This window comes from Pectinophora gossypiella, chromosome 8 (assembly GCF_024362695.1).
Source record: "Pectinophora gossypiella chromosome 8, ilPecGoss1.1, whole genome shotgun sequence".
NCBI classification, from domain to species: domain Eukaryota; kingdom Metazoa; phylum Arthropoda; class Insecta; order Lepidoptera; family Gelechiidae; genus Pectinophora; species Pectinophora gossypiella.
In genome coordinates, this window is record NC_065411.1 from 10,100,639 (window position 1) to 10,122,747 (window position 22,109).

The 22,109-nt window shown below is 37.9% G+C and overlaps 1 protein-coding gene across 1 annotated transcript in view; it reads right to left on the reverse strand.

Annotated features, from left to right (window-relative positions):
* Positions 1–4,341: 4,341 nt before the first annotated feature.
* Positions 4,342–22,109, reverse strand: part of LOC126369130 (uncharacterized) — a 116,029-nt gene continuing 98,261 nt past the window's right edge. The window contains exons 2-5 of the mRNA XM_050013423.1: positions 11,667–11,863; positions 7,710–7,941; positions 6,343–6,420; positions 4,342–6,006 (exon numbers count right to left, since the gene is read on the reverse strand). Coding sequence (XP_049869380.1) covers positions 5,694–6,006; positions 6,343–6,420; positions 7,710–7,941; positions 11,667–11,863 — 820 coding nt within the window. The 3' untranslated portion in view covers positions 4,342–5,693. The remainder of the gene's footprint in view (positions 6,007–6,342; positions 6,421–7,709; positions 7,942–11,666; positions 11,864–22,109) is intronic.

The following is a 22,109-nucleotide window of genomic DNA, read 5'->3' on the forward strand; positions in this document are numbered from 1 at the left end:
GCGACTATCTTCAACGAAGTCCTTATCTTCAACAAAGTTCATGTTCTTTATGCTTGCACTTTGCTGCTGAAGTATTTATTTATACTATGATAATTTTAAGCAGCTCGTCTTGACGGTCCTAACAATAACAATATATATTTATCATTGATACATTCAACCTAATAGTTGTATATCGATCGACATTCTCAAAAGCTACCCAGGTAACAATTTTAATTCCCTATTCACATATTTACCTATTTAACATAAGCCTTATCTAAACTGTTTCGTAAAAAAGTAAATCAGAAAATAATCACAACAAATTTAATAACTGTCCGTGTGTAAGCAATGTTACCCACCGAAGCTTACTGTGCCTTGTGAATATAGAGACCTAATACAGCCTTGAAAGATAAAACTCTGTAACAGTATCTTACACATGGTGTTAGTGACTTCGTAACGAAAACTTTGAGGGATGATTCAGATGTTTCATTATTCTTGGTTGATATCCAGTGGAATTTTCAGTCGCATAAATATGGAACTAAAAATAATTAAAAATAACACTTACATTTTCATGAATTTTCCAACAGGAAATTCCACTTGATATCAGCTCAGAATCATGGACTGAGTTATCCCCTTCAGTATTCCTTACGGTTTCATTAACATCCATACGTACTTGTGTGGCTATCTGTAGGGGGTGCAAGTGACATCGTAAAAAATACTGAGGGGGATGATTCAGCGCATTATTCTGAGTTAATATCTAATAAAACTTTCCATCGCAAACGTATAGAATTGAAAATAATTTCAAAAACCACATAATAAACATGAATTTTGCAACGGAAAATTCCACTTGATATTACTTAACTCAGAATCATGAGCTGAATCATTCCCCTCACTATTCGTTATGATGTTACTAACATCCTGTGTATTACGGCGTTTAGTACACTTTGTTTACTACTTTAATTTTAACATAATAAAACTATAAATTCCTTACGTTTTGGTGGTGGTGTGGCATCAGCTCGAAGCATCTATTCGAGTAAGTGTCTCCGCGTTTCCAAAAGCATCGCAGATGCATAGACTTCTCCGGTCTTTGACCTACTTAACTGAATGAAAGTGGCTTTATGCCATACGTATTTTTCTGACATACTCGTATACCTACCCCAAATTGACCTCACCAATGACTGTGCCAATGACTCTCCTTCATTTGCTCAACGTTTAAGAGCACAATACAATTATTTTAGTTCGTCTATTTTACTGGACAGTATTTTTTGTGAAATTTGTCTGGTTGGCTCCACTCTAGAGCTCTTGTAACTACTCTGGAGCTTAAAATGTAGAAGTTAGCTCTTTCAGAGCGAGTCGAGAGATCATCCGCACCAACTTTTATGTTGTTGCACTTTGTTCACAACTTTTGTTACCTACTAAAACATAATCTAAGTATCAAAATACATCGTTCTTTCGCTAGACAGAAACAAACCTGTCTCTTCCATATCTCTCACTTAATGGTGAGGAATTTTATGATGTAGGTAAGTAGGTGTAAGTAGGTACCTACTAAATTGAATACTTCTTAATAAAGAATATTAAAAGCAACACATTTTTTCCATATTTCGTATTAATGTATCGTGAAGAAAGCTCAAAGGATATCTGATAAAGCTCCGTATCTTTGAGAAAAAAGATGTAGGTAGGTATTTTATGAAAATTATATATAACGCACACCTACCGATTCTGTCATTTGTTAAGTTCGGAAGCAAGGGTAATCTGGAATACGACCTATAGAAATGGTGCTTTACGAAGTTCACTAACACTTTAAAATATAAGTAGGTCACGTAAAAATATTCTTTTGATACGAACGAACATTCCCTTGCTATTCAAAACACCGGCATTTCTTTACGAAAGTTGGGAACTTTCTCAAGTCTTAACACAAGAAAGTATAGAAATATCTAGGAGACGCGTTAAAGTTTGATAAGCAAGACGGAGCGAAGGGGCGGAGGGTAGTATTGGATATGATATATTAGTTCTCGCATGGATGCGGCTAGGTGCGCCTCAGGGATGCAGTGCCAGCGCCTTGCACTAATATTTTAAAACGTTACCCGACAAACTTTTGCTATGAATACTTCATACTGACCCGGCAAGTCGGCGGGGAAGAATAATCACATGAATCTTTTTTGTTATAACTAGCAAGTGAAGTCTTTTCTTCCTAAGTGGCTAAAATGTGGTGGACGAGTCTGCTAAGCCGTACTTCGTCGCACTCAAAATATTGACGCTCCCGAGCCTTCTAATTCTACAAATAGCAACCTACACACGTGCTAATCTGCACCTATTCAGGACGAGAGGTGAGAATGGGAGGCAAGGATTGCGATACGGGAACCGCCTCAATACCATCCAGCATCGACTGGCGAAGGCAACTCGGACCATCCACGCCATGAGCCCGCACGTTTACAACAGGCTTCCGGAATCCATTAAAGAGGCTCCGAGCACGGCATCTTTCAAAGTCCAACTAAAACGATGGCTCGTCGAACAATCGTTCTATAGCTACGATGAATTTATAAATCGGAATTGATGGAATTACATATTGTTAGTAATTACGATAAATATACATATTATTACTAATTTAATACCTATTGATTTCAGTACTTATTAATTTATTTATTTTTATTGATATTTTTTTTTTATTTTTAAGACTATTGTCTAATGCATTCTGTATGACGTATAATGAATATTATGAATAAATGATTTGATTTGATTTGATTAAGTTTATTATGCTTGGTTTCGTGACAGTATAAAATATTACACATGGTTTATCAGAACACGATAACACCTCAGTCTTCAATCTAAGTAAAGTGAAACTAACTTTTTGAGTTGCGTTTTCTCTTCTTCCTGAAAAGTCTTTGAAATGGAAAAGCGCTTTATAATACCTAGACCATAATTAAAAAAATATTTTATGTTAAGGAAAAGCATACACTTTTGAATATATAATCTGAAATAACCGTTTTATTATTATAATTTAAAATATGATAACTTTAGGCAAAACGGCCGTGACACCAGGGTTGCTGAAGTAAGTAATCCAGCTTACAACCCACACGATGGAAGAATGTTAGATAAAACGATGTACCTACTTATATGTATATAATGTCACAAAGGATATGTTTCGTATAGATATTGTAAAGTATTGTACGTATTTTGTATATGACAAATGAGGTTATTGTAACAAAATATCTAATAAAATTCAAAAGCATGAAACGATAAACAGTAACTGCGATTGAGTTCCATAAAATAAACTTCATGTCTATGTATAAAATTGAATTTTCCTTTCAATACAATGTGTAAGTAATATCCCTGCATATACATCTTAGTAGTTAAATAACATAATACGAGAGCATAATTTTATAGACCAATGAAATCTTATAACACCCATCAAATAAAAGAAGGTAAATCAGCAGAACAATGTTGCAAACAAAGCAATCTACTTACAGAATGAAACTTTAAATGAAACTGTAATATTTCTGTATGGGAAAAGCCACTCGACTACAGCAAATGAACAACGTGACTTCATTTTATGAACCAAATTTACGACAAAAGCGAGTCTTTAAATCAAAAAGAAAAGTATTTGCCGCGGTTATTGCGAAGTTTCTTCCGCTCGAGGCTCGTGAGAAAATAAAAGACGTACCTATCTCGACTTTTTCTCTCACCTACAATAACGGCTAAGTACAATAGCTTCTCTGTATGCCACCGAAATATTCAAATATTCAGTATCACGAAAAATTTTTATTAAAATTTTTAATTCATTCATAATTTTTGCGTTATTACATTCGTCCGCCGGCGCCATTATGCCGAGCGTTTTATTAATCTGCTGCGATTTTCATTCGCAGCGTCGTGGGCGGCGACAAAATTGCTTTACAATATAATTACAGCGGACCATTGTTCCGGAATCCGCTGCCAGTGCTTCGATTTACATTTAGAATGGGACAATTTGTACAAAATCCGTCCGGTAACAAAAACTTAATTTGTTTCCAGCTCAATATATTGTTCAATTTTAATCGGGAAAACATTTTTGGACCGCTTGTCTTCTATTAAAGTCTCGATTTCTCTTTTGTTTGGACAGAAAAGTTTATTTAGGATGGAATTCTTGTATCTTAAAGTAAACACATACTTACCCAAGTTTACATTTCTAAATCGGAAAACTTCGTTAATTTTCGAATATTCAGCTTATTGCAGGGTGAAAATGTGCGATAGCAGCACAAATTGTCCGCGGCAGCAGTTCACGAATCCGTTTATGCAAATTCCAAATCTACCGAGATTTGAAATTCCCATTTATGTTGCTAAAACTGAGGTTAATTGTTTAGTCAGCGGGGAATTGTCAAAACACATGTATGGTTTCACTAAAGATCTTTATTTACTTCTTATATTACAAATAACGTTATGTACAGCGTATTAATTACATAATTGTTACAATCTTACAATAGTTATGTTACACAATACTCGGGTAAGGAAGTCGTCTATGATAGTACACATGCGAGTCTGGTTCTGGCGCTTTTGAAGCGAAATGTTAGCACAATGTGCATTTCTCTGTATAACTCTCATTAGGGAAACCACACTAAAATTTATGCCACTCGGGAATACTCGAATATTTCCACCGCTTCAAATGTTTTTTAAGTACAAGTATTCCGTAGAAGTTGTTACTTGCTTTTACATAATACTCGTATCCAAGTTGCTTTCGAGATCGTTGTTATTTCTTCCTAAGTGCCTTTAGTTCGCTGTGTTTCTTGCGACCGCCGAGCTACCAGTTCACTCATATTTAATGTAGTTTCCCCTACAAGGTTAGGTACTTTTAAGAATGTCTCAAATAAGTCTGTTTTTGGTAATCCACATTAATATTTTTTAACAGATATCAAGACAGACAGTCAATAAATTCACAAAGTAAATGATTAAATTTTAAAGAATAAGTGATAGAAACTAGAAACGTGCAGCGTCATGCAGCATTCCGTAAATTAATTCAACAGTACCGAATAACATAACAAAACATTATCCATTGGCACTCAGTACTAATAATAACAAGTTCATACGTTGTACATCACGGTGAATGATTTGGTTTAAATAATTAATCGTTGCTTCTCTACTCAAATATTTTACTGCTAAATATATTTTGTATCATTCGTATATACACGGCACATATTTTGTTAAATAACACTAAGCAAACGAAACTCAAACGTCAGTGCTTTTTAATATTTACAAGAAACTTATCTACAATAAAATAAGGTACTTGAAACTAAGTATTACAGTTTTAGAACACAATAATATACACAAAGAGTATGACCGAAACGATTTCTGCGCACAATCAACCTAAACCTCGATATGAGTTTATTCTCCAAAATAAAATGCAGGTTTTGGCTTAAAATTCTAGCTACGTTCGGAGTTTACGAACCTTTTATAGTTAACCAATACCCTGCTTTTTACGGAGCTTGAATGCTGAGCACAGAATTGTATTTACTGTTCCAAATAAAATTCAGTCATTCTCTTTGCACCGCCATTTTCCTTTTATACATTGCACCTTCTATACATAATTAACAGTTCATATTTCACTTTATTAAATCACTTCACTTCAACACTGTACACATGTACAACACCTGATATTTCGTTTCAAATCGTTGCTTCATATCACAAGCCTTCGAGTCTCTTCGTATCGCTCGTCCTTATTACACTAGTTACATCAAATACTAGGTTCGTTATAAGTGTGCCAGTATATCTATTTCGGAGGGTGTTTGTGCTATCTGCGAATCATTGAGTGCGGTTGATCCGGACACAGTCACTATGACGGGTTGGTTGTCCGTGTGGACTATTGTGACGAGGTGTTCGTCTGGGTCTTTTTCTTGTTCTGTTTTGTTGTGTGCTTCTATGGCGTCGTCGGCGTACTTGAGGTCGAGGGGTGTGAGGGAGGGGAGGGTGTCTGTGACAGTGACGGGCGGGTCGGAGCGCGGCGCGCGGTACGACGGCGGCCCACTGTACTCGGAGCCGCACCACGCAGCACCGGTTGATCCCCTGGAACAAAAGACGGGGATTAAAGAACCCAAAACAATAACCGTAATCTCTCTTGTCATATTCAGAAATGAACATATTTTTAATAAGTGACGGGGAGAATTTCAGGGCTCGTGTATTCAGACAACCCACATTAAGTCATCAAATCTGTCGCGTGTAAATAAATCCTCTTTTAATTGCAACTTCTGGATCTTAAGATGTGTTAAGTAGAAGAAACTAAACAACGGCAGCTTAACAACTGATGCACGCGAGTCTGTTGCAAAGCATCTGATTGTTTTGGTAAGCCCGAGTTGTAAGCGAGATTAGTAGTTGGTGAAGCTTGCAGGTAGTGGAACGTACCTGACTAGACTGGCGGAGTTCGATCTGTACGTGGGGGGCGGGGACACCGCTGGCACACTTCTGTCTAGGAGAAGTAACCTGGAAATAAACAAATCAACATACAACATACTAGTAATAAATTTGTACACGTAAGTAATAAGTAGTAAGGTAGTGTGCCTACATAACATTAGGTGTCAAATAACGTAGCAGACTTCGCAATTTCTATTTCTCTCATCTTCAAAGCGTTTTCTTCTTATCGTGTGGTGTCAGGGTTATTATTGAGCCGCCAAAGGCCCCTGACATAGCTCATGTAACGACTACTTACTTACATCAGTAAGTAGTAACCGGGACCAACAGCTTAACGTGCCTTCCGAACCACAGATCATCTTACTTTTTGGACAATCAGGTGATCAGCCTGTAGTGTCCTAACCAAACTAGGGATCACAAAGTGATTTATGTGGTTTGTCCCCAACGGGATTCGAGCCCGGGACCTCCGGATCGTGAGCCCAACGCTCAACCACTGGACCACGGAGACCGTTCCAAAAGGTCCAAACGTTACGATATCTTAAGCTTAACCCATTGTAGTGCATGGAATGCAATGAAAGAATTGAGTATTGTAGGAATTATTTCCAAGTCCAGTCCGGATATTATTCTAAACACCGCTCCGTAGTCTTGGTTTCGTAATCTAGTAAGAACTAAATAAACGGGAGGACTACCTAAAGAGCAGTTGGCATTGTTTCAAACCTAGAACTGTCCGTGTCCGGCTCTGTGAGCACGGAGAAGCTTCGGAATACCAAACAGTCGAGTAAGTGGTCAGAACTGCTGAGATACATTACAGAACTAACTCGCTAAGCATATTATATAGCCTACACATGCGTTATGTGAAAACTGTGCATACTTGGCATGTGTAATTATGTACATTCCATATTAAATGGTTGAAAGTACATCCCCTCCTACATATCGTATTTATTTGGATTCAATATATCGTAACGGGTGTTTATTTTAACGACAACTATAACTCTATTGACCTACTCAGTTCCAAATCTAATCTAATTTAGCTTACAAGATACCACTACGGGGCAAAGGCCTCCCTTCCTCTTTCCATAGTTCTAAATACTTAAAATGTATAAAAATGCTACATTCAGGAACTATTATTATTAAAATAGCGTAGTGCTGTACATACATAAACTTACGCTTATTTCCTACCGGGGTCAGCAGAGACTATGGAATTGCATTTGCCTCGATCCTGACACACTTTTCCTTCTCTTATTTAAGTAAGATGATTTTCTCATACATTTCCTTGTTTCTTGAAATATTTTTTTAGATTTTAACTAATTGGACGACTCGATTTGCACCTTTTTAAACTTATATTTACGTCAAAATCTTACCTGAGCCTATACTCTTGCATGGAAGCTTGGTAGGTCGGCGGCGGCGGCCGATAGTGGAACTCTGGGTACAGCATGGCGGCGTACGGATGATGTGGCCTGGCATAACTCGGTGGGAGCCGCGGCACAAGGCGGCGGCACGATGCTCGACGGAGGCCTAGCAGGGCGCAGGGCGCGTCGCGGGCTCCCAGCCGCCAGGCCAGACCTGCCGCTGTCACCAACACCACGCCTATACCTGGAATAGAAACAACGATTTTAATTATCATACATAGGTACATGCAGGCTAGGTAAGCGGGAGAAATGGAATAACGCTAGGATAATGTATACATGCTATTATAGTGATAGCATATGGACATACACAAACTCTCGCTCATCATCCTTAATGGGGTTGGCAGGCAGCTTACTTTTTGATTCGCCCGGGTTATTCATTCATTTACTCATTCTTCCTAAAATTAAGAGCTGTCAATCATCCCTCCCTTTCCTTTTCGGCGGATAAGAAAATGACAGGTATAACTTAAAGTAAAATTAGGAGGTGTCTGCAGGAATCGAGGCCATTATCTTTCTGTCCTTACTCGCTGGCATCCATCGTCTTAATCACACTCGCAGTGTGTTTGTTTTCTTCCCTCACATATCATAAATCTACATTCATCATTTTCCTACTCGATTTTACCAACATTAAATAGAGCTAATATAGTCACAGTCCAGAATTCCCTCATCGATCAGAAATAGAGCATATAAACCAAAACTCAATTCCGCAGAGCGTTCATAGGGACACGTTTGATCTGAGCGAATTTCGCAAAGTACCTAAAACAGGAATCAAATACTGCTTAAAAGGTGCTTAAACACGTCGACTTTGGGAAATGATTACGGGAAATTCCTTTTCAGCACAACGCTGTTATAATAAAGTTAACAAAAAGGGTGGAGCATAAATTTTTGTCAGTTTACTGCGTTTTGTTGGCCATTTTGTATTGGTTTTGTTCTGGCAATCAACTTTTAGTACTAAAATCGTAACACTTGTGATTTGGTGCAGCCTTGACTGCCAATGCCATAAAAAAGTACTTTCCTTTACGTTTCATTTTTATCAGACTTTGATTAGTTCTGGTCTGGACCAACTGGTCATTGATATTACGACAATATGGCAGAAAAAAACTAGTTAATCAGATAGTTCGCTGTCGTATTTGTACCGAGAGATTCCACTTATTATATCCCGTTATTCTAGCCAATCATTAACCTATAAACTAAGTAGGTTACTTCAATTTCAAAGTGATAAAAGATAAAGTTTTATACGTCCCACTATTAGTCCAGGCCCTTCTTCAACTGAACGGAGTACGGGAATTCTATAACAAATTCGGATTCGAAACTGCACATCGGGATTGAAAACTGGGTCCATCAGATTAAACGACACGTTTTATGCTATTGCCATCATGAAGGCTACCCGAGTCTTTTCAGGTTCTCTTGCCTACCGCAGTTGTATGACGACCGCAATACATTGGAATTTCAAATTTTACCTGAATGAAGCTGTATGAACTGGCTAGGCACACAAAGGAACTGGCTAATGAGTGCAATGTATGAACAAGGGCCCTGTGTTGCGGGCCTTTGCTTTAAGCCGAGATAGCTTAGATTATGTTCGTTAAGTGGTTCAAAAGCTACAAACCAGGTGGAACCAGGACTTTATAGTGCCTTCCAGTTATACCTATAGCTAAGTTGTCGTTTCATTACTAATACGAAGTGAAACAAACATTGCCTTTCTAGAAATATACGTATATCTCTAAATCTAGCCTTAATTTTGATGTCTGGCGAATGAAATATCTTATTACGTTTCGAAACAATAGGTAGCCTAACAATCTGCGTCACTTGTAGAGAAACTCGCGAAGGAATGGAAAGTCTCGGCGATGAAGACTACTTCCACACAAACGCGACAACTAACTTACAAAAATAGTACGAGACCTAGAAACGTTTTACGCTCCATTGCATTCAAAAATAATAAAAACCAAAAAGAATATGGTTTTTATTTAACAGCACATTTTTTCACCTCATTTTATTTTATGCTCATTTCCGTACGAAAAGCCATTATGTTTATAATACGCGAGTTTAATTAAATTTTAGTCTGCATTCAAACGAGTTGCCCACAAAGGAACGTGATAATAAACTCGCATCAATTTTCCACAAAAATTAACAACAGCTGGCGCAACTTTAGCAACTGTCGGTAATTGTTTACGAGCTCGTGATCACAAACAATGTGTTCCGGTGTAATCCGGGAGTCCGGCGAAGAGGCGGGGGGTGACGTGGTACTGTAGGCTGCAGCCTATTTGGTGTCGGCAGCGAGTTCACGCGTCGAACCGCAATATTTGATGTTGACGCTCGCGACGGCGAGTGACGCGTACAAATTACCCACACGACACAACAATAGATCGCCCGCCTGTAACAACGCCATCATTTGTCCCTAACGCTAATGAAAATCCAATTAATTCTGCTCCGAAACTCATTTGAAGTTTAATTGAAAACTTCGCCGATGGAGGGCCGACGAGACTCTGTGAATGATATAATGAGATTTGCCGGGACTTGTTATTGTCATATGCATAGCGAATACTCAATGAGCTCCCCAGATTGTTTCACGGTTAATTACGGCCATTTGTTACTTCGGACGTGTAAAGCCATTTTGGTTGAATTTATGAATATTAGATCGTAGACATTAAATTTTATGCACAACTGTTTGAAGATTGCTACCGGAATTCCGCCTACTTTCATTTTACTAAGCAGTTCATTGGACCGGATAACTTTGGTCAACTATAAACAAAAAAAGCTAAGCATGAAATGAGTTGCGAACTGTTAAATGATCAAAGTCTTCACTCTTAAGGGTTTAATTCAAACAATTTTTCACCTTATCCTCTGAAAAGTTTCACAAGGTATTTTAAAAAGTAATTTAGAAAGTCTTATCGCAGGAAAGTTTTAATTGATATGACACGAAATGTTAAATGATTAGACGCCTACGTTTAGTTAGAACATACATATATAAACTCACGCCCATTTCCCACCGGGGTAAGCAGAGACTATGGAATTCCATTTGCTTCGATCCTGACACACTTCTTTTGCTTCATCCACATTCATCAATCGTTTCATACACGCACGCCGGTTCAGAGTAGATCGCACAGAAGCTTTCTAGATCCTCCTCTGCCAGCCCTACCAGCACCCTTCGCTTTATATACTGCTATATTTTGTTAGAAACAATAAAAATACACTTGCTTAGCTTCTATTTTCACGTTTGTTGTACGTTACACGTGGTTACGAATACCTTCTAACTCATTATTGTTAGATAACTTCAATTTTTACGTAACACAGTGGTTGTAGCGTTGGATTTACCTAAACGACTTTATTTTTTAGCATTCTTTTGTCAGATTACGATTACATGACCATTCATGATTGTACGAGTTGTAAAAAAGACTGTTACTATCAGAAATTATTTAGAGAATAATATTCTCGGTCCTTATCGTATTCCTTATATAGTTCGAGCCCTTGATCGTATTTTTTTTTTGCAACTCTTGACCCTAGAGTAAGTAGGAACACGCCAGTTATAAAAATTAAAAAAGAGACACTATTTTCAGTGTTGTGTTCAATAACAACAACACTGAAAATAGGCAACGGCCTCTGTGGTCCAATTGGGCTCACGATCCGGAGGCCCCGGGTTTGAATCCCGATAGGGACATATCACAAAAATCACTTTGGGATCCCTAGTTTGGTTAGGACATTACAGGCTGATCACCTGATTCTCCGAAAGTAAGATGATCCGTGCTTCAGAAGGCACGTTAAGCCGTTGGTCTCGGTTACTACTTACTGATGTACCTTTGGCGGCTCAGTAATAACCCTAACATCAGGGTTGATGAGGTTGGTATTCCACCTCACAACCCACACGATAGTAGAAGAAGAACTTGCTCTATAACACCTGAGAAAAATAATGCTTACCTATCATAAGTAGGAGTAGTGTGAGTGGGGCCCTCGGATGTGGCCTCAGGGCCCCCAGTACTGCGCCGGCGGCCACCAAACATGCGCCGACGACGCCCAGAAAAAGCACACACAGTCGGAGTGGGGGCCTCCCACAACAGGACTTTGGGGCGTTGCCTTCGCCCTCTGAACACGCATACGCTGCGCCTCTGCCTGATCTGTAAAGAAAAAAAAAATTAATACTTAGCCAATATTAACATTGATCTATAAAAATATTGGCTGTGAAGTCACGATACAAGAAATGACAACGACATTAAATATATATGATATTACAGTGTTTTGGAGGGCACGTTATGCCGTTAGTCCCGGCTATTAGCCATAAAAATACCACCAACTCGAACTGGAGCAGCGTGGTGGAGTATGCTCCATACCACCTCCGGTTGATTAAGGGAGGTCTGTGCCTAGCAGCGGGACTTATGTAGGGTGTTTGTGTTGTTACTATTCACTAGGAAGTTTTAAAAAATAATTGATCGTATTATTCATATTAATAATCGTCATCGCAGTAATTAATCGGAAAAAATGTAAAGAAAATGGTTCAGATTGTTTACTTATTAAAACTCAACACTTTACATGAACAAAACTGTGAAGAGAATATATCCATATAGTGAACAAAGAACGAAAGTTTGCAAATAAATGAGCATAAACAAAACTAGTTCACACGAAAGAAAACCAGATTTTCAATTCGTTCAATTAATCCGGTCGCAGGCGCAGGTGTCAAATTTCCCACACGACTTCCAACACTATTAAAAGAACATAAAAATCGCGAAAGTTTCAACTTAACACCGCATCCGGTAAAAATGCAAATAAAATCTGTAACCAACCATGATTGCCTATTTAAGTCCTTTAAGAATTATAACCAGTGATCGGATATTGGGGCGCTTATTTGCCGAATAATAAATGATATGAAAGTATGGCAGCGGCTTCTTAGTAAAACAATTTATTTTCATACTTAACCTTATCAATATAAATCCCGAGTCGAATCAAACGTTACAATGGCTTAAAACATTGTTGGGTTACATAAAACAAATTATTATTTTGAGGTATTGGTTCTTGTCAATGTACCTAAGTTTTACCAATACAACAGTGTTATCCATATTAGTCAAATACGTGATATCAGGGTGTCTAAAAAAGCCCACATTGAAGCAATTCATCTAAAAAAGCAATAGTGCAATTATCATTGGCTTATATAAAATTAACACCGCAATGTCAACAGATGTCAAATAGCAATATTGCTTTTTAAATGATTGCCTCAATGTGCCTTTTTAATCAATCACTACAACTATACTGCGTCAAAGAAAGTATATAAACCCAGAGTCAAGATTGATTTGTTCCTATACGTTACAAAGGTGCTTTGGTTATAATGGGCTTGGAAAGGAAAACAATGGCCTAAAATATCCCATGTATGCAACAATACGTTCAAGACGGGCTGTGTAAGTGGGGCGTGCTACAGCATGAAACAGGGAAGCATTCCAGATGGTATTCCGAAGAAACTATAGAAGAGAACAGCAATCGATTAAGATCGCTAAGGGGCTGGGGCTCATTGAATACTTTGTTGGCCTTGCAAATAAAAATTCCATCCTTATTTCAGGATTATACTAGGAATAGTTAAACCTGGTATAAGCCGATAATAAAGAGATAATTTAAAAAATCCGAGTAGAAACCAACAAATTACCAAAAAATCACATCTGTCAATGTCAGTCAGTTTTAGGTATTACGAACTTAAACTAGGGTGAGGGTTGGTTTAGCGATAGTATGAGACGTTACACTAAGGTATAGGTTATTCCGAGTCTACTTGTAGATTGTGCTTATTTTTAGGTTATGATCGGTATAAAAAGTTACACCAGGTTTATTTCTAAGGCCGTAAATGTTTAAAAAAGACAAATTGACTGTTGCAATGTTCTGCGGCAAGAATAGCTCCTTTTTCACGGTAAAATATCTGAAAACATTAATTTATATAAGTAATTTGAAAAATAATTTTGTTTTTATAGCACTCACTCGTTCTTAGGAAAACTCTCACAAAGACCGAGTCAGACTTTTTCGTTTTAATTTTCTCTTTGAAAAGCTTATAATATCCAATATAATAATATTAAATCATGCCGGGAGATATTACTTATTAATAATATCTAATTAGAATACTTTATGCAGAACTGAAGTCTTTCTTGAACATTTTAACATTGTCTTGCTTTGCTTTGCTTTAAACCAAAGGCAGCACTTCATATTATTGTACTTTTTCGATCTATTTAAAGTTGAAGCACAGCCCAGCCCAGAGACAACCTCAGAATAGGCCTATAAAGGCTCTGGCTGTTTGTGCCTTTATCTCGTCGTTAACATGCAGCCTCTTTAACTTCATGCCTCTGCAAATGGCTCTGCGCCGCACTTCGGTGCAAATGTTATGCAATTATAGCCGGAAAAAGTAAATTAAGCCATCGTATCGAATGGCTTCTTTTTATATTGTTGTTAGTCTTTACCTATTCTTGTAAAAGATGTTGTGATATAAATATAATTGAATTATCTTGGATTAGGGGTCAAAATAATGAAAGTAAGTACATCCATCAAACGTGAAAATACAAAAGGTACGAGCTACGGCTAAATAAGTTTTTTCCCTGTTAGATAGACACTTGTAAACGGACATATTCTATAGGAAGAAATAAGTATTATGGTAAGTACATGTATACTAGCCATTAAAGTATAATTCGAACAGATTAATTCGTATTCTAAAACAATAAAGTTCAGAACTAATCTCTCACTCAGTTTACCGTAAACCTTAAAGCGTACAGAATAATATATGCACGTCGCGCACCTATTTATAACTTAGTAAGTACTAAAATTCTCCATTCCGCTCAAAATACTTCAATCAACTCGGGGCTAAAATAAGCTGGTTCTCAACTGGCGTGTATTAAGACTCGGGTCCTGGTTACAACGCATTGCATTATGCATACCCGTACGTGCAACTGAGCCCGTGTTTCCACACGATATGCAGCTTATACCAGTTATAGCACTTACGTACCTATTAACCCAATGACGACTTAGGCACGATAACGCATTGCACACATTGAACTCCGTAACTCTCTAATTCCTATGCGACAACGCAAGATAAAGTGATGTCTAATAAAAAAATATTGTTTTCAATGAAGCGCATAAAACAATGAAGGTAAATTAACGTCAGAATGTTATAAGAATTTGTTAAATATATAATGTGGCTTGTATAATCCTTAACAACTTTTAATTACTGTAGTATAACTATACGTATAGACTCATCATCATCATCATCTTCCTAGCATTATCCAATTTTTCACAGGGTCCGCTTATCTAGCCTGAAGATTTGACAGGTCCGGTTGTATACAAAAGCAGCTGCCTGTCTGACTTTCCAATCCGTGATAAAAGTAATAAGTATAAACTAAAATTGTAATTAAAAATTTCGACCTTTCGATACCACATTTACCGAAACAAACCCCAAAACACTTGCATAGGTTTATTGTACGGACCTATATCAATTTACATATACTTAAGAAGCTTATAATTTGGACGCCGTCTGTCTTATCTGTGCCAGTCAGCCCTGCCACAACGTATGCATAATACAGATCTTCCCCAATTAGTGCTGGAATTCATACAATTTTCCACCTCTAATAGCGTTCCTGTGTTCCTGACATTTTTGCTCTGTTAACGTCACGATTCTCAGTTCTTTTACAGGTGAAGACACTCCCAGGAAAGAGCTGTTTGCCAGCTTTTAGCTTCATAATAGTAGGAATTACTTTAGAAAGCTAGCTGGTATATCCAAGAGTTATGTTAACCTAACCTACTTTGGAGATGACATGTCTAAATGTAAGAAATTTCTGTGTCTAGCAGTAAATATCTATATAGCTTTTCTATAGATCTATTACAATACAAATGCGTCAATGGATTCAAAGAAATATATCGCCTTACCACCTATGACATACTCGTATCTAATGAATGTGTAGAACTTTATGTCAATCGAGCTTCAAATCCTTCTTTTGTTACATGTATATGTAATGAGCCCCGACATTGGATCCGGGGCACGGCTGAATGCGCCTGAGTTTATCGACCCTATCATCTGACCCCCAAAGGAAGAGGGTTCTTAATGTTGATAGTTAATGGATAGCATCGAGCACACACCTACGCATATAACGTAATATCCCTTTATCTCTGTCACGCTTGACGACCGAGCGTTTCAAAGCATTCATTATAACCTATTCAGTATTGTGATTTTCGTCTTTCAACAAAGACTGCATGAAAAGCATTAGTTTCTATTCGTAACGTATAATTGGGGCCACAACAGAAGCACTTTAAGAAAGTCAACATTAGTATTCTGGCGAAGTGCTTTTATTCTATAATGGTCGTAAAAATCTTGAGATAGGGTTCAAATGGAAGATATTTTTTATCAAAAAAAAATCGTCACGTTCAAAAGTAAATTGTGTGTTTATACAGACTGGATTAAACCTCTGGGTGCTATAGGTCACTAAAACGAGGAGTGCCGTGAATTTTAAGAGACTTGTCATCCTAAGTTGCACAACCAACTCATAGCTATTTGAAAAGTTTCGTCGAGAACGCTTCACGTAGTTTCTTTAATGTACAGAGTGGTGTAATCCAACAAGTACTACAATAGAAAGTTACTTGAGTCAGCCCATTTTCGATGGACCATTTAGTTTTGTTTTTCCACGGATTCAGTTGATCCACGAGAGCCGAGCTGTCACAAGAGAGACGTCTTATCTTTCTAATGCACCGCTCCTAATAGATCTGTATCTCAAGTGTAAAGGCAATAAGACTGAGTGTTCTCATTGGATAAGTTTCGAACACTCGAGAAGGACGGAACCGCCTCGTTGAGGACGTCGTTTTGGTCAAATACTACTTACCGACTATTTGGACCGACATTTGACCTCGATACGAATTAGCTAATTACTGCCTCTTCAGGCATAGATATTTAGCTTATAATAAAGTGTCTATAACATAATTTGGTTTCGACATTAATATTAATAAATATTTAACGGAGCTTTCGCAAAGGCCGGTCATAGGATGGGTGACCACAAAAAAAAAGTTTTCATCTCGAGCTCCTCCGTGCTTCGGAAGGCACGTTAAGCCGTTGGTCCCGGCTGCATTAGCAGTCGTTAATAACCACCAATCCGCACTGGGCCCGCGTGGTGGTTTAAGGCCCGATCTCCCTATCCATCCATAGGGAAGGCCCGTGCCCCAGCAGTGGGGACGTTAATGGGCTGGTGATGATGATGATTTAACGGAGCTACGAAAGCAATTATTTATTTTTTAATTCGTAGCCCCGTATTTACTCGTAGTAATTAAAATGTAATTCTGATGCCAGGCTGTACATGAATAGTCAGTCCTGTTGAACAATTCCTAGCCTCGAGAGATTCGTATAAAGCGGCACTGGTCTTCAGTCGGAATGGTCGGACATTTTGATAAATTACTATCGGTACAATAACATTCATTTCGTTGGCGAGCTCGCCTCTTCTGTTTTCAATTTGACGAGTCATGCCGACCTCGCGGCTCTAACTTCGATGAAAAATACGCTTTTCGTTTCTACTTCACTGGACAAGACTTACGTAATGATCGAGTTTTTGTTGTTATGCTCTCAAAGTCATATTACGAGCACAGCGAAGAAGCAATAATTCATGCGACAAAGGTGCGATGTAGAGGAACGGTCTCAATGACTCGGTTTTTTAAGCGGCAGTGTTCTTGTCACTATCAATTACCGGAGTTATTGAAGGAAGCGAGTTTTTACAAAGGTTGCTGATTGTTATGCAAGTTTATTCAGAAACTAGTCAAGGTTACATCATGCTTTATCAATTGCTTTGTAATGTTTATTCATCAAATGCAGTCATGACTCTTCAACAAACGTTCAAATCCATTATCACGTAGTAACGGTGTCTAATTTGTTTCGTTTTTCTACAGACAGGCGTGAAATAAAAGTACAGTAATAAAATTAGTGCAGTGGACACCATCTGTGCGATAGGGGATGGGACATTAAGGGATGAGTCACTTATTGCACTCAAATGTGTTCGGTAATGGCTCCAGCCATGCGATCCTTGTGCGTTATCGCAACCCAAAACGCTTTACGTTTTATGGTCGTAATTTGGATGACAGGAAAAAATAGATATGCCTAGATGGGACCAAATTGTTGCTACTAATTGCGATCATTTACGAGAAATGTCGACTAAAACGTGTCAAACGATTTGACCTAAAAATGTTTTACTTTAAAGGAAGTAATAACTATACCCATAACAAATGCTTAAAGCTGCTAACAATGTGACTTGCGGAATCTTCTTTCACATGTTGTGTATTTACACAATATGTATATGAATATTTATACATACTAACTGACAGGGCACCGCATAGATTAACATTATCATGTACTAAACCCGGTACAACTGTATTAGGGCGGAGTGCTGTGTACTGTCTTCTCAGAGCTTATCCTCGCTGAAGTGCGCATATTATACCCCCATCAGATCTCGAGTGGTGTGCAGCGACGCAGAAAATTTATGTCATTAATAAGGGCCCCGAGGGTTAATTAGCTGATTTATGTAGCCCCATATTATGTGGCCCATATATGCGCCCCATATTGCGGTACTCCGGCGCACGCAATATTATGACCCATTGACAGTTTAATAACCTCTTAGCTAACGGCACGTAGGTCGTACAAGTTCTGCATCACGATATGATGAACAAGATATCGCGTGACGAACTTTGAGTTTCAAGTTGTTAATCAACGCAGCTAAGCTTTGAACAGTAACAAGTACTTTGTACGAACGTAATTTGAATTCCACCCTTCATTTATCAAAAGAATTCCGTTTTAGACAATAAAACGTATTATTTACTCACATTAGAAAATATTTTACCTATTTTAAAATGTTCAGTTTTAATACAACAATACTGTTTGTGCAGAAAAGTGCTTGTTTCCGTTTTTAAATTTTCTCTTTGAAGCGCTCGAATAAAATGTGCAGTAAAACTAAAAGTGCTGCAGTGACACACGCGATTGAACGTCGTAACATAACTGCATCTTAGCCATTGCAAAGTGACGCGATGGCAAACTTAATGGCATATAAGGGGACTGCTATAAAAATGGCAATTCCGTGAACAAACAAGCGTGGCCCGTGCTCAGCCAGCCACAAGCCATGAACGGAGAATAAAGCCCATAGTCACTGATATAGAAAAAGTGGTCGGGCGCTTGTGAAAAAATTCAATCATGCCTGTTAGCTACCTACTTACTAGGGAGTTTTTTAACGATTGAGGGAGAACAGTTTTTGCTTAGGTCCTTTGATGTGAAGGGCTCTGAACTGCAGCTTTGATATTTTTATCAAACAATAAGTATAAGAGTCACTAACTCTTAGACATAACTAGTAGTAGTACTAACACTGGCCTCTAATTTTAAGAGCAGCGCAAAAGTGCTTTATAAAAATAAAGCTCAAGTCACTTCTAGGCGTGTCTGTTCAGTAAAAGCCGACTAGCAAACTTAGTCCGTACTTCGTATCCTATCACAAGCCCTGTCAGTTCCCGTCCCAACACTCTGTCGGGTGGTTTGGGCTTGCTCATACACTACCCCATAGCACTCTGTCACCGATTTGACATTTCACTTACCTATGTTAACAACAGTTTGTTTTTATTTATGTGACGTCACTAAACAAAAATAACAAAATAGCGGTAAAATACGGTTTCAAATATTACCATTATTTTTACAAAGAAATATATCAGCCCAACTAAGTCTATAAAAACCTAGACAGACAAACAACGTAATACTACCCTATATTCAAATACACAGCCTGAAAAAGTGTTCGTGGAAATAGAAAAGTCAGACGGAGCGATCAAAACAAATAAATGCTAATGTATGAACCGAACGGTTCTAAAGGGAGATGATTGAAAAACAAGAACCATTCATCCAGAAACACATTCCATCGCATATATCACAATGGAAGCATCTAATCCTACTCCGGTATTACGTTTCAAATGTACCAACATAAAGCCTCGAACACGTAGGCATTGATTTCCTCTGATTACAAATGTATGCCTCAGAATCCGTGCACCACACCGACAATATCGACTGCCGACACTTTGAGACAATGCTCGAGAGAATACCTACTACGTGTAACTCCAATTTCTGACTTGGAAACGATCTGCATCAAACCTTTCATGTGAGGACGTCTTTGTGAAAACTGATGGGAGTTTCCAAGTCAGATTAAATTTGACTTAGAGAGTAAGTGTCTTTGAATAGTACTGTTTCTAAAGTATGTCAGCAGTTATTTTGAGGGGTTTATGATTAATGGTTCATAAGATACTACAAGAAAATCTAAAGTGGGAATCGAGCGACCACGCTTGGCTCTCACCGCGTCTATTAGCAACTAGAGATTACAAGTGTAGACAGCGCAAGAACAGTGCTGAGTACCATATCCGTGAGATATTATTTCGCACGGTATAAGTCGAAGGCCACGAAGGGCGCTTTTTGTTCTAGTAAGGCGTAGGCGAGTAATGGTAACCACGAGGAAGAGGAAGCGTGTGATCACGACGGAGACGGAGCAACGCTCGCTTACGCAGGTTCACACGCGTGCGCGCTCCATTAGTGACGACTCATTGTCAGAGACCAATAATTTACACGACTTCTTGTTGCCGTTATCATATGGAGAAATCTAATATTGTTTTTACCACGTCATTTTGTATTAATCGTTTGTAAAACAAGATTGTGTTGTGTGTTTACCTACTAAAATGACTTAAAATCAATTTTCAAGAAAAACATTTCCAATTTCCCGTCAACAAAGTGCTTCTTCGAAACTACGAGAAGCAAAGATCGAAAGATCTTGAAATGAAATCAAAAACCTATTTCGTCCACAAATGAAAAATATTGAGAAAACTCATTATTTTTCTCAATTTGCTGGAACACGGACTAGTTAGATTGAATCCTAGTTTCATACAAATGAGTAAATTTAATTTCATTATTACCTTATACCTAATGAAAAAAAGAGTAATAAACTGTAGAAGAATTAAGTTGTGTAGGTTTATTCGGACATTTACCTTGTTTATGTTTGTGTTATCTATTACGAGTGTGTAACTTTCAGATTAATACTATACGTGTGATACCCACACATCCTATCAGATTCATAAAATTCGCATCAAAGTACTTTAATGTTCCAATATCCACATAGAAAGTACCTAGGTACGAGTGATTTACGTTTACGCTGAGCGAAAAAGTCTAGATTAAAAATTTACAAATGAATTTCGCTACAACATTCAGCGTTGAACGCGAAAAAGAGATTCCGAACCGAAATGGTTATTATAAAATATAAAAGTTTATTTCGGATTTTAATGAAATATCGCAATAGGAAAATAACGAATAGATATTGTTAAAATGTTGCAGCGTATTAAATTCCGAATGTCCTTTCAAAATCCAAATCCCATTGCTGAACTATTGTGTTTGTAAATCTCGACCTTAGGAGGCTATTACAATCAACTGTGTGCACCTACTTATATTTACTATTTTAATAATATACCTAGATACCCTCGGTACCCTCCTACTTCTTAATATTACTACATAAGACGCATATTCCAAGACAAATAGTTTCCGTGAAATATAATACCCAAAAACCCACCGTGGTTGAACCGTTGGAAATTGCAGTTCTATGACAATATCACGTTGAAATCCTCGGGAAATAAATTGTGAGTCACGATAAGCGCTCCCTTTGACGAGTCCTGTCTTCGGATTAGGGCATGAAAAACGATGGCTCACGTCACCGTGATGGTGCCACGCTGGCATTTTGTAACACTTTACATGTTAAATAAGGACCCTAGTACACGGTGGAACACCCTCCAGGCAAATACAACGAGCTGAGCTTTACTGTACATATTGCTCGTACGCGTAACATGGCATACGATACATCAACATACTCAGGTCTCACTAGTGTGAAATCGACTGGACGGAACTTGTTTTCAATAAACAACATTTAGTTTAGGATGCTCAACTTGATATCAAAATTACAAGATACACAAGTTTTAGTTACACTGTGTGATATCAAGTTGAGCATCCTAAACTAAGTCTTGTTTAAGATGCTCAATTTGATATCACACAGTGTAACTAAAACTTGTGTATCTTGCAATCCGCAATTTATCAAGTATGTTTTACTACTTTTTTGACAGAGAAAGAACAAAACAATCCAAATAGTATGGTAATCCAGCCTTTGTTTGTGGGGTTTTCCAAATCCAATGAAAAGGCAGGGTGGCGCGACGGTGTCAAAAATTTACAAGTTCTTCACACGTCCTACTAATATTATCTACCCTTTCAAACATTTGCACTATAACGTCAAATAAGGTAAAATCAAATTTTGCATGATTAGTTCCCGAGTACGTTTGCTAGGTACGTTTCTGATTGTTTTTTAATTCTTCTAATTAATT